The 12,641-nt window shown below is 43.0% G+C and overlaps 1 protein-coding gene across 2 annotated transcripts in view; it reads right to left on the bottom strand.

Moving 5' to 3' along the window:
* The window catches only part of PWWP2A (PWWP domain containing 2A), a 38,334-nt gene that overhangs the window by 1,093 nt on the left and 24,600 nt on the right, over positions 1–12,641 (bottom strand). Inside the window, exon 3 of one of the 2 annotated variants that reach the window (XM_082771465.1) lies at positions 7,289–10,003. The exons of the other annotated variant lie outside the window; for it this stretch is intronic. Coding sequence (XP_082627591.1) covers positions 9,990–10,003 — 14 coding nt within the window. The 3' untranslated portion in view covers positions 7,289–9,989. Of the gene's footprint in view, positions 1–7,288; positions 10,004–12,641 lie in introns of those variants that run through there. 2 annotated transcript variants of the gene reach the window in all.

The raw sequence follows: 12,641 nt of genomic DNA on the forward strand, positions 1-12,641 counted from the left end.
CTTGTTTAAGTGCTCAAACACTGTAAGCCCTTTTGGCAGCAGCAGTGCCAAGTTTTAGACATCTCCTAAGCCTTTTCTGGGCTAACTGGTTCCTGAGACACAGACCCCTCTTTCCTGCAGCTGTGGGCAAGTTTCCTTGCTTGTGTTACTGCAGCTAAACACAGAATTAAGTCATGTTTTCTTTGGTAGGCCCAGCTTACTGAAAAATACAAGTTGTTTTGTATGATTTCCTATCACACTGTTGCTTACCACCATTTTCAGGAGTGACTTTTGGTTTGCCTCTCAGTCACAGACAAGAGAGTTGACTAGCAGAAGGCCTAGCAGGATCTCATGGGAAGCATCCCAACTTGAAGGACAGCTGAAGTTTTTCTGAGATTAATCTAAGATCCTTAATCTAAGTGTGCATCATGTATTTAATATTGTGGATGTTTATCTATAAACATTACCTATATTGTTGAGTGCAATGCCAGGTAGTGCATCTCTATAATTAAATTTACTAAGCCTGGTTCAATGACAAGATCTATTTTTGATGAACTAACACTATAGTGTAGCCACCAACTTCCAGGACATGGATTTTTGTCTCTAGACATCATAATACAGTCCAAAGTAACATATCCAGGATGACATACTTCAGAAAATAACTTCAGAAAACTGAGTGTCCAGTCTGTATCCATCACTTTAGCTTTCCATTATAAGGGCACTCAAAAAGTAGCTCATCCATTTTGTGGTGGGGCTGTTAGCACCGTTTCCTGAGCTTTACCGGCACATCCAGTGATATGTGCTCAGTAGCCTCTTTAGTCCATGGTATCTAAAGTTGCCACTCCTTCTTCCCTTCTTCATTTCTATGCTTTCAGGATAGGTAATACCAAGTAATTGCTAGTTTAGTCATTACAGCATGTTACCATATGCTACAGCTTCTATCTTTTTTTGTCCGCATTTGTGAGACTGTGCCAACTTTCTTATTGTACAGGAATATGAGGAGTAAGTGCTCTCTGATAATTCAATGCAGGTATTTACATTAAATTTAGGATTGTATCACTTCTGTTACTTTTACTTTTTCTCATTCGATGGGAGTGGGATACCCAAAAGAGCTGTGTTCATCCTCTTTTTCTTTACCACCACTCAGTCCAGCTCCTGCATCAGACCTGGACAAAAAAGTTAACAGGGTGGGTGTTTGGGTTAGCACAAATTAAAACCTAAGTTACTTAAAATCCAGACAGTCCAGGCCACAAGCAGGTGAGCTGTCCCAGCAGAGCTTGCATGCTACACTCAGCCCCCTCAAGCTGACTTTCCCTCTGAGGGAGCTCTCTGTGCCCTAAATCCAAGGCATGCAGTGACGTAGGGCTGTTTCCAAAGCCTGTCTTCACTTACTCAATCACTGAGGTTTTACAGCTTCACGGGATGTCCCAGAAGCTGTTCTCCCTCCTGTGTTCAGCACCAGCAGCAGACACTTGCTGGGTCTCTGTAACCCCCCAGCCTTGTAGCTGTAGCTGGCATTTCGATGCTTGCACCAAGGCACACTGCAGACACAAGTGGTGGCAGACATGCAAGGTTTCCAGAATCAGTGGTTCAGAAAGCTCTAGGCTGTGTATTAGAGGTTCCTGAGAAAGCAAAGGCTCTTACTTATTCCCCAGAAAAAGCTTTGTCTAACAGTCTCCTCAGCAAAAAAGGGCAGCCAGCCAAACAGCCACGAAGGAGGTCTCCACAAACCTCGTCAAAATCCTGTTTGTTTTTAAAGCCCTTTGCCGTGGCTTACCACAGCAGGGTGTGGGGCACCCCTGAGTTCTCATCCTGAAGCGTCTTGTCACGTACCCTGGTGAGCAAACCCAAGGGAAAGCACCGCTGCCATGACACCTGAGAAACAAAACTGCTGCTTGCACATCCTTGGGCCATCCATGCTTAGGTCTCAAACCCCACTGGGCTCCCTCACCGAGGCTGTTCCAGGCACCCACAGAGGCTGACCCCAGAGCCCCTCTGGCAGCATGCCTACGTCTGTGCCTCACTTCTCCCCCGGCTCCTGGGCCCACTGGCTGTGTCATTGCCCTTGTGGCACTGCTTACTGTGACCATGCTGCTCAAAGCAGGGGAGCCCAGCCAGCTACAAGTTAGAAGTGCCCAGCAAAGCCACCTCCACTGTTTTCCCCTGGTAAAAGGATAAAAGCAGGGCCACGAGCTCACCTCAACCTGCACAGCACCCTCAGGGGGCATAAACAGTACCCTGCCTAGCTCAGCTGGATCTGTGGGGGGTGTGGTGCTTCTGGGAGAGGCTGCTTGGCCCAAAGCATGTTTTTTCCACCTGATTTTGGGTTCTGACCATGAGAGTCCTAAGGCCTGGTGCTCAGAGGAGCCGAACACCTGCAGTTCCCTCCACCTCACCAAGGATTTAAGGGATTTAACATTGCTTTAAAGCATAATAACAATAAAAACTCTCCCTTTACATTGTAAGAGCTGTCTTTCAAAACACCAGTCTTAAGCAAGAGGCAACAGTCTCCAGTTAGGAAAAGAGACCTTGGGACTAACATAATCCATGCCCATGTCTTACTGTAACCACAGTGCCGCTGATCCCCTCCCACCCAGCCAGTAAGCAGGGATCCGAAATCTCTCTCAGCTCCTCACACCAGAATATTTAGGGTTTCATAAAGGACCAAGCTTTGAAGCCAAATCCTTCCTTCCCTGATTAGCACGATTCAGCACAAAACTTCCTTGAGCTCTACCTACCTCTGATTAGCACAGAGGCAGCTGCAGAGAAAGAAGAAGCTGCCGGACACCAGCTCCTGTGCTTTAATTAGCTGTGTTATTCCTAAGGGATTCCTGCAACAGCCAAGCTCTGCTGCCGGCTGCTGCAGCCAAGATGCAATTATATCAAAGTACCACCTCTTTTTAACAGGAGGTAAAGATGAGTACAGGCACATTTAATGCGCAGCATTAATGCGTTGCTCATTCACAAGCTTTCCATGTTTGGAAGAATCCCAGCTTTTTCTTGTTCAGCAGCCTAATTTTTATCCAAGCCTGCTGAGCCTCCTGCTTGGATGGCTGTATGTGCTGGGGGTGTCTTCTATCAGCAGAGTCTCTGAGTAGCCTGATTGTCAGAGACACAGCCTGCACAATAAATTGTCAGGCTCTCAGCAGCTGTGGCATTCAGCCAGAGCCCATCACAGCCTACCCTGACAGAGCAGAGTCCTTTATAGCTGCAATGCCCTAAAACAGCCGAAAGCCATTAACCATGTTTTTATGTCCCTGCATGTTCAGTGGTTAATCCTCCCAGTTGGGGCCTTCACCATTTGCAGTTCCGGCTCCAGCCTGGAAGCAGGCAGGATTCCCCATACCTGCCCGCTTCCCAGCGGCTGGCCCTCAAGAAGGCCTTTTACAAAGCCACCTTTCCGACATGGACACGGCAGAAAGAGAAGAGGTTTGCCTTCCCTAACTCAAGCCAGACACACACTGTGGGGCAGGTGGGTTTCTGTTCTGTTTCTCACTCCTGAATGTGAACCCAGCCCATCCCCCAGGCACAGCCCTGAGTGCAGTGGTCCGGGAGGTGTTGCTGAACATCAGCCCTGCTGCCAGCTGATGTCTTGGTGAGGTGAGATGTTAGCGAGAGGGGAAATGGTATTATCCAGCCTGGGCTGTAGATTTGAGCCTGGCTGCTTCCTGAACATATTCCTGGAGTGGTGATGGCAGGTACCAAGTGATAAAACGGGCCCCTGGGGAGGCAGCAGGGCTCTGCTGGGCTAATTGCATCCACACACTGCTCCCAACAATTGCATCTTTCTTTATCTCAGTGAGACTGACACATTTCCATTAGCTCATTTGGCTGCAGCATTCCATCCTGGGGCACTTTTCTATCTGAGAAAGGAACTGAGAATTGCAGCATCTGGGAACCTGTGGAAAGAGGAGGCCAGGAGTGTGGGCACTTCACTGCGTTTGGCCAAGGGCCTGCCCCTGCCCTTTAGGTGACAGCTCTCTGACCCAAGGTACCTGTGTCCCCCACATCAAATGCAGCAGAGGCAATGATACTTGCAGCCAGAAGCAAGTTTACTAAGCCAAGACGCAACTGAAAGCTCTGATACAATTTCACTGTATGAATGGAAACATGATGTATGTACATTAGTCCCTGTCCTCACGGCTTTGAAAAGGCAAACAGAGCAAACAGTGACTCATGAGAGGGTTAGTCTTCTCTGTCTGTACAGAGGAAGTATTTCTGGAATCTCATCTTTAGCACAGTCCAATATTCCTCCTTTTGCACTGCAGAGCCCCAACCCCTTTCTCTGATGTCTCGGAGTACTTCAGTATTCGAGTGAGCCCTCAAGCAGGCACAGCCTTGGTTTAATATTTAATGACCAAGATGACCACATTTGGAAATTCCAGTCCCTAAGCTTTTAAGACTTGGAACTCTTAGCTGAAAATCTGGATTTCAGAGTTAGAACTACCTCTCCTTGGCTTTGAATACTTGCCCAAAATTCAGAAGAGCCCAAAAGCTGATACACTGGTCACAGCCTGCCCAGCCCTGAGCGCCCAAGGCTTGGGCTCCAGCAAGTGACTAGAAACAAAACCACACAAACACACAAGGGAAAAACCTGAGCAGAACCATAAAAACAGACTGCAGGACTCAAACAAAAAACAGCCAGCACTGTATGAAACAGGAAATAACCTGAGCTTTTTTCTAATGCCACCCAGTAGGTGCTGAGCCTTGCCACGCTCTGCCTGTCCCAGGCAGTGCCTCCACGCACCCTTTCCTGCACAAAGAGGGAAAACAACAAATCCACTTCCAACGACTTGAGCAAGGACAAGAGAACAAGAGAAAAATGGTAACACTGAGGGGCAGTTGGTACCAAAGCCATGCTGCTGCATCATCCTGCTGAGTCTCCTGGCACACTCGTTAGCATTTGGCAGCTGGGGCATAGCAGTGCCACCAATTGAGCCACGGGAGGAGCTCCCTTACAGCACAGTTCGCACCTCTACTGCGCTGTGAGTGCTCTGTGCATGGCACTACCACACCAACCCCGTGCAGCAGAGCAGCATTCCAAGCTTCTTGCACTCCCAACTTTCTAGGAATTGCAAAAGCTGCAAAATGACTTTACCATGCATATCTCAGCAGCCCCTTACACTCTTAATAGCCTTGGAGGATGCTGTCTGTCAGGGAAATGAGCCCAGCCCATCACCAGGGAGCACAAGGGTAATGCAGAAGTCCCGTGTGTGATTTCCTTAACTACAGATGAGGCTTCGGGCAGGTAACTGGCTTCCCTCTCGCTGGGCTCCTCACCACATAATGCTTAAAAATAACGAGTATGTGACAGTGTCTGAGTTGACGACATCATCTCTCTGTTAGTGATTTACCTGATTTCCTAAAGAAGTCTTCCCATTGGTCTCACCCTAAAAGAAATCTTATTTCTGTGTGTCAATCCCTCACGTTTCAGCTGGCAAGTCATCACCAACCTTCCTGCACCAGAAGCTGCATTAAGCAGCTGCTACATGCACTTTTGCCCTCATTAAGTATCACCCTTTTGATGCTTCAGGGAAGCAGTAAACATTATTACTGAATGGGATTGTGTGAGACTGGCTTCGCTGCTGAAGGTTGGATTACTTTTATACTTTCATCACCAAACCGCTGAAGATTAATCAATGGGGTAATTGCAGAACTCTGAAAGCTGTATGGCTAACCTCTCCTCTGGGTTTCACAGTCTTCCAGCAAATCCAGCAGGCTCCACAGCAAGATGCTACCAACACATTGTCACAAAAGAAAAGCCATTAGTGAGCAATTACATTTCAGCAGGATTTCCCCTCTCTACCAAGCCCTAATGAGGATAACCAATTCAAGAGGAACTGCTGCAAGAATGAATAAATAATGAGAGAAGGAGGTTGGGAGTTCCTGTAATCCGGACAGAATGTGCAGGCAAAGAGAAACATATGCTGGAGCTCTGTTCCAAGCCACAGACAGACGTGGAGACTTGCTCACAGTTACAGGAGGCACCAACTGATTTCAAAAGCATCACAGAGGTCCTGGGCCAAGGTCAGAGTTGCTACAGACAGCATACGTGCATGTGCTCACTCTGCTCAAGAGCTGAATCAATTCTGGGAAAGACTTTACTGCTGACAACAGGTCACTGCAACGAAACGCCTGACTTACAGGAGGGTTAATACCTCTGCCTTGCCCTCTAGTTCCACGCATACCGAGCATCAAAAGAAAATCAATACTACCTTGAAAGAAGAACTTCCTTGAAATCAAATTTACCTGAGCTTTTTTTTTTTTTTTTTTTTTTTTTTTGCTTTTACCTAGGTGCTCAATTACGACTAGGATGTCTTTTCTTCACAGTAATAAAAATACAAGTGGGAAAAAATCTGCATACATGCTATCTTATACATACATAATAATCTCCTACAAATTCTGCCACCTGAAGAAGTGTCTCCCAACCTGCCCTCCTGTGACCACAGTGCCGGAGGTGCAGAGCCCCGTTTCACAAGGCAGCTGGTACAGCACAACCTGCTCCCCTCCTTTAGGGCACCATGATGAGAGAATGCAACTCAGCATAAGGCATTTCTTCCCCAAATGGAGAAACACTGTATTACACTTACCTGCGATGGACAACTTGTCTGAAACTGTTAGTGCTGTGAGTGAAAAACAGTCAAGGGAGAGGTGAGCAGGCGGGGCGCAGGTATTCGGAGGCCAAGCATGTCCTGTGCTCCTGCTGCGTTGTGCCTTGCTGCAGCTGTGATGGCACGGCCCTCGTGTGCTTCTGGGGAGATTCGCTCTGCACAGTGGGGCCAGAGAAGCCCTGAGCTCACCCCCAGCTCTGCAGCTCGCTTGGCACTCACTGACTGTGCTGGAAGCATGGCCAAAGGGGCAGCAGCCTCTGAGCAGGACCTCCACCTTCCTCCTTCAACTGAGCTGGGTGCGTCTCAGTCACAGCCATGAAATGGGGCCATTAGGATTTCTTTGTATCTGTCTCTACAAAGTATGGGTAATCTTGTCTCATTAATGACACAGCAAGAAAAAGAAGAGCTTTTCCCCATGGAAAGCATCCGGCTGGTTGAGCGTGACTTGGCATCTTTTAGCCACTGTGGTGAAATGTAACTTTGAATAGGGATTTGTCCAGGTGATTCACTTCCAGCAGTGGACTAGTAACCTCAGTTTAATCTTTGTTTAATTCACGGAAAAAGAAGAAGAAAGAAAAAAAAAAAAAAAAAAAAAAGAAAGAATAAAAAACAGAAATCAAAGGCTTTTGGGTCAAGGACTAAAAAAACAAGGAAGCTAATACATCAAAACATTATTCAACATTATTTCCCTTTAAAAGAGCACTGAAAAAAATCAAGGCTTTATTTGAATAAATGTTACACAACATTCTTTATCATTTACTTCTCAGCAAACCTTAAAGGATGAATCATATTTTCCTCATTCAAGTCTACAAAATGAAAGAGGCATAGTGATCATTCAATATACAGACAAGAAGGTAGCACGGAGCAAAGCTTAAATATTAAGCAACTAAAGCAAAAAAGTGAAAAGCAATACATTACTGTAATTCTCTATCATTAGAATATCCCTGACAATTTCATTTCAAAATGAAAATCTGGTTTCAAACAAAATGGCTGCAATACCTTCTGTGAAAACAAATGCAAGTACAATTAGCTACCTTGTCTATTTTTATGCTATTTGCTTATATACCCATATTATCCAATGCAGAGATCTGCATCACTCTTGAATGTTTTTGTTTTTCTCTGTATTTCAGCTGCTGTGCACAAGTGCTCATGATGATGAGGAAATAAGAGCACTGGTTAAGGGTCAGATGTCACACAGGCAGGCACTACTGGCTTCTACTTACAACATCAATCAGTTTTCAATCCAATGTGCAATAACCCTGCTATTACAGTCCTGGGCCTTTTTCCTGAGCAGAAACTGTTTTGTGCCATGTTGTTTGGTGGCTTCTGTTTTGTTTGGTTGTGTTTTTTTGTGTGTGTGTGTGTGTGTTTGTGTGTGTGTGTATTAAAGTATTATTTAATAGGCCAAGACCCTTGTACATTATCAATACAATTGGCGTTTAGTGACTAGAGGGTGAAAGGCTAGCACATACTCTATACCAAACTGCTTCCCCTTTCACCAAATCAGACATTTTCATTTTTCTAAATTCTAGTTAAATTTCAGGCCACAAACAGGACCAAACCACTGATCCTCTTCTGACTGGTGAAAAGGAGGAGCACTGTAAAATATTAATCTGAAATTTTAAAAAGTCGTATTTTATTATGAAAAATGATACAATTTGAACCTACTGCATAGCATTATAGAGCTATTTGTTAAGAAGTAGGCAGTAAGTATTCAATTTCTGGCTTTATAAATAAATTACCTCTTAAAAAAAGGAATTGAGCGAACACTAAGCATGACCTGGCTCAGTGTGTGTGCATCACTGATACACCTTTCCTGGATCTGGATGACTGTCCTCACCTCTCACTTCCCTCTTCCCCAGCTGCTTAACAAGTTTTAAACCATTGCCAACACCAAAGCCAAACAATGGAGTTGTCCTCACTTCAAATTCAGTGTTACTTAATTCAGGCGCCGTATTTGAAGGCTGTACTTGTCTTTGTACTGATACAGATGCCCCTTGGAAAGGTATCTTTCTTTTTAAATGATCTGGACAAAGACACTATTTTATCCAATTGAATCAGAATATTAAGGAAGAAAAGGGTTTATTAATACAAGTCTTTTCAGTTCTCTAGAAACAAAAATTTGTCTTTGAGTAGATTATGTGCACATTTTCACTTCTTCAAAACAAATATTTTCACAGGTTATATAATAAATCCCCAGTTAAGAACATTGTAATAAATGATACTGCTGAGAAAGTGTGCACACAATGTCAAATAGTCAGTGACAAATAAATTAATATTTAATAACTCAGTATTTCAGCAGCATGTCCAGCATTCACAAGTTCCACTGAAGTAAGTCTTACCAAACACTTTTTTGGGGAGGGGAATAAAATGGATAAAACCCACTGAGTTTGTTTGTTTCTTTGTTGTTGTTTTTGTTTTTGTTTGATTTACAGCTATTCAAACAAGTCAATATAACTGAGATCAACAACCATCAGAAACACTAATAAAACCTTTGCTCTACTGGTTACCTATCTGAAAAATATTTTGTCAAAAGGAAAAATTAACCCATGATTAGAAAGAGAAATGCCATTCAATTTAATCACTCTCCATTCACGACTCCCATCTTATAGTATCATAAGCAAAATGCTACTCTCTGTTGTAGCCCTTCTTAACATTTTTTTCACAATCCTCAATTCCCTAAGTGTTACAATAGCATAAATAAAATGCAACCATATTCACACAGAAGGAGCTTTCCCGTAATACAGAGATACATGGAGTTTGTGGTCACTGTCCTTTCCATCACCTCTATGGGAAACATTGGTCTCATATAGCAGGACTGTTCATATTTTACAATACAATTGGTTTTGGACATGCTTTTGATCACAGGTCACAGCTCTGCTAACACCTGCACTAAATACTAACTAAGCCTCATAGAATGGAAAATTGCAATGCTAAAGTTAAGAATTAAAATAAAAGTTCAAAAGTTACAGTCAACTTCCCAGGCAATTGGCTCCATCACTGGCACCTATCAAAACATACAAACGTGACTGTCACATTACAAAAAAAAAAGTTATTTGCAGTGATTCTTCATACTAATAATTCAAGTGGTTCCTTGCATGTAAGTGTCTTATAATCTTCAATAATTTCATGCGTCATTTATTGCAAAAAAGTTTTATAAAATATTTCCTAACATCTTTTTAAATTTTAAAGAAAATGTACATTAGGTACAGGTGCCCTAACTGGGTGTGAGGGGGTGCTTTAACATATTTACCCCCTCTTTCCCCTTCAAAAAATGTTTACTACTTGGTGAAGATTTCAGAGGAAAAATAGGACAATTCAGTCTCAGATTTCTTTCAGTCCTGATGAGCTGGTGCTCTTCGTGGCAGTGTAGTGAGGTTCCATAAAAACAGCAGTTGACTAGTGTCTCTGAGCTGAAAAGGGGAGAGAAAGGGAAAACAGTTAAATGCCTTCCAAAATATATTGCAAAAGTAGGTAAGTGAAATCTGAGGTGGCCAGAGAAGTTACCGGTTCGCCTGATCAGTTTTGTGCCTTGTGTGCAGAAGACAAAAAAATATATTTACGTTATCATAAGACATACACAAGTGAACAAACTCCTCAGTTGACCGGAGTTTTAAGAGAAGCTACCGTACCAGTCTATTACGTCTCACCCCGTTTCAGCATCAAGATAGAACTTGTATTTTTAAAGATGTTTCGAGGTTGTTAGCAAGGGAAGGAAATTAATACACAAAAGCTATACAATGAGCTATACAATGATGTATAGTTGACAGAATAAGACAAACTGATGCTGTAATGGCACTCTGAATGTAAGACCTAAGAAATGCATGGGAGCACGAAAGAATAAAGCTGCTCACTGTGTCCTCCCACTTGTTCCACAGAACTCAAATGAAGTGATAAGGCAGGAGAAACAGTCCAAGTAACAGCTTCTGCATGAGAACCCCAACTGTTCAGGGCAGTAGAGAATTAATACAGTCTGCACTGACTTGCCACTTTTGTAGTGTGGAGAAAACAGTTCTCTAAAATAATAATATTGAAGTTGAAAGAGGCCTCTTAGAGGTATTCTAGTCCAACCCCTTTGATCAAAAAACACACAGGAGAACAAAAGAGGTTCCAACAGAACCCAGCCAGCCGTGTTAGCTCCTTTTACCACCATGCTGAGCTTCAGACTGCTGGGGCTATTTTAGATGTATATGCACATTTTGCAGTACTGGCAATGACATTCTGAATAATCCAGCTGAGACTCATACCATGGATGAGAAAATTCTAAAGTTCTTTCTGAATAGATAACTCTCCCAAATAATATCCAAAAGAAATATATATAAAATGAGAAGCAAAAGAGAAGAATTCATGAAAACAGGTCTTACTTTAGAGGAGGCAGGGAAGATACAGGAGATAAACGTGGAATTTGTCAACTGCTCGGTTACTCATTATGCCACAAAAGGACAACAGAGAACACATTGTATACAATGAGACAGAACTCAAATAGGAATGAAATTTTGGGAAAGCTGATACAGAAAAAACAAGGACTAATTACAAAATGTAACTGGGCCAGGCAAAGATGCACCCAGGTGCTATACTTTGACAGCAAACATGTAGGCATTCATTTTAATACCCAATAGATCCTCATTTGGTTATGATACTCAGAACTGATACAGAATTAAACCTATATTAAGTGTGTTCCACTCCGAGATAAATGAAATAAACATGCATAGCCATTCTGTAAAGAGAAGTATGCCAGACAAAGTACCCCCATATTCAACAGAACTTGCTGGTGCAGGGAACTAAACACCGCAGTGTCCTAGGCAGCAAAACAACCAATACTGGGCCTTCAAGCATACAGACAATAGGAAATTATCCAAAATAAGATTAACATTAAATTAGTACCACGTATCCATGAAGTCCTGAAAAAGAAGCTTTTACAGTCTGTCAGAGAACCAAACACTACTAAGAAATATCAAAAATACTACAAAAAGTTGGATGACAGTTCAGCCAGTATGTCCAAGCACCTGTGCTCCCCAGCTCCAGCCTCAGGGACGCAATTCCTAGCCCACAAATGTCCATGGCCTATGAAGGGACAAGGCAAGACAGGAATCTGGTTATCTGAGTGAGCGTACAACTACAGCTACGTCTAAGGAAACAAACAGCTAACTTTACAGTGGTGTTCCCTCCTTCTGAGGACAGGCAGTTTTGGTTTTGACACTTCATCTACCAAATTAGTGATTGATGTGGTTGCAATGCTTTTCAGATCCACACTCCTGTGTGATCCACACTCCTGCAGATCCTGTGGATCTGAAAAGCATTGTGGATCACCACCAAATCTCAGCTTACAGAAACCAAAACCAGTGCATATCCACTATCTAATTCCAGACCTAATGCAATGATGTAGATCTGCATCACACCTTTTTACATTACTATATTACAGTAAAAATCATGACTTTGTATAAACCGAGTTCTGTTTACAGCAACTGTAGATTCTCCTCACTGTCCCATTTTCTCTCCATCTCAAGAGTTACAAGGCACCTGCACATCAAATCCAAGCAGTAAGTACATACTTGGACTGGAATTCCCAATGTTGTTTAGTATTTGCTTGGCTTTAAACACACGCTTTGTATTTCCTAATGGACTTAGGCAAGCGCTTCAAGTTAAGCATGCATGTTAAGTGTTTCCCTAAATGGGGGTTCTCCCTCAGATCGGGGGTTGGAAAGAACAAGGGAAAAAAAGATAATAAAACAAACTTCATTTTCCTAGAACAGTGACTCACTAACTACAGTCCACATGTCAACCAAGTTTTCCACCAAGGTCTTCCTGCTCATGTTTTCAATTCTTTTCCTTGTTTTAGCTATTAAACTTCTTTTTAAAGAGACTAAAAAGTTACTAACTTCTTTCCTAATATTACTTTTACACATCAGCAGGGCCTATAATCATAGGCAGCAGATGAACTGCCACAAGGCAGTTCTTGCTAAGATGTGATCCGCATAACAATAGCGTTTGAGGATGGCTGGTTTTAGACAAAATCTTATTTTTAAATTATTCTTTTTTACTTTTACATTA

The sequence above is a fragment of the Aythya marila genome (genome assembly GCF_965140915.1).
Source record: "Aythya marila genome assembly, chromosome: 14".
Lineage (NCBI taxonomy): Eukaryota > Metazoa > Chordata > Aves > Anseriformes > Anatidae > Aythya > Aythya marila.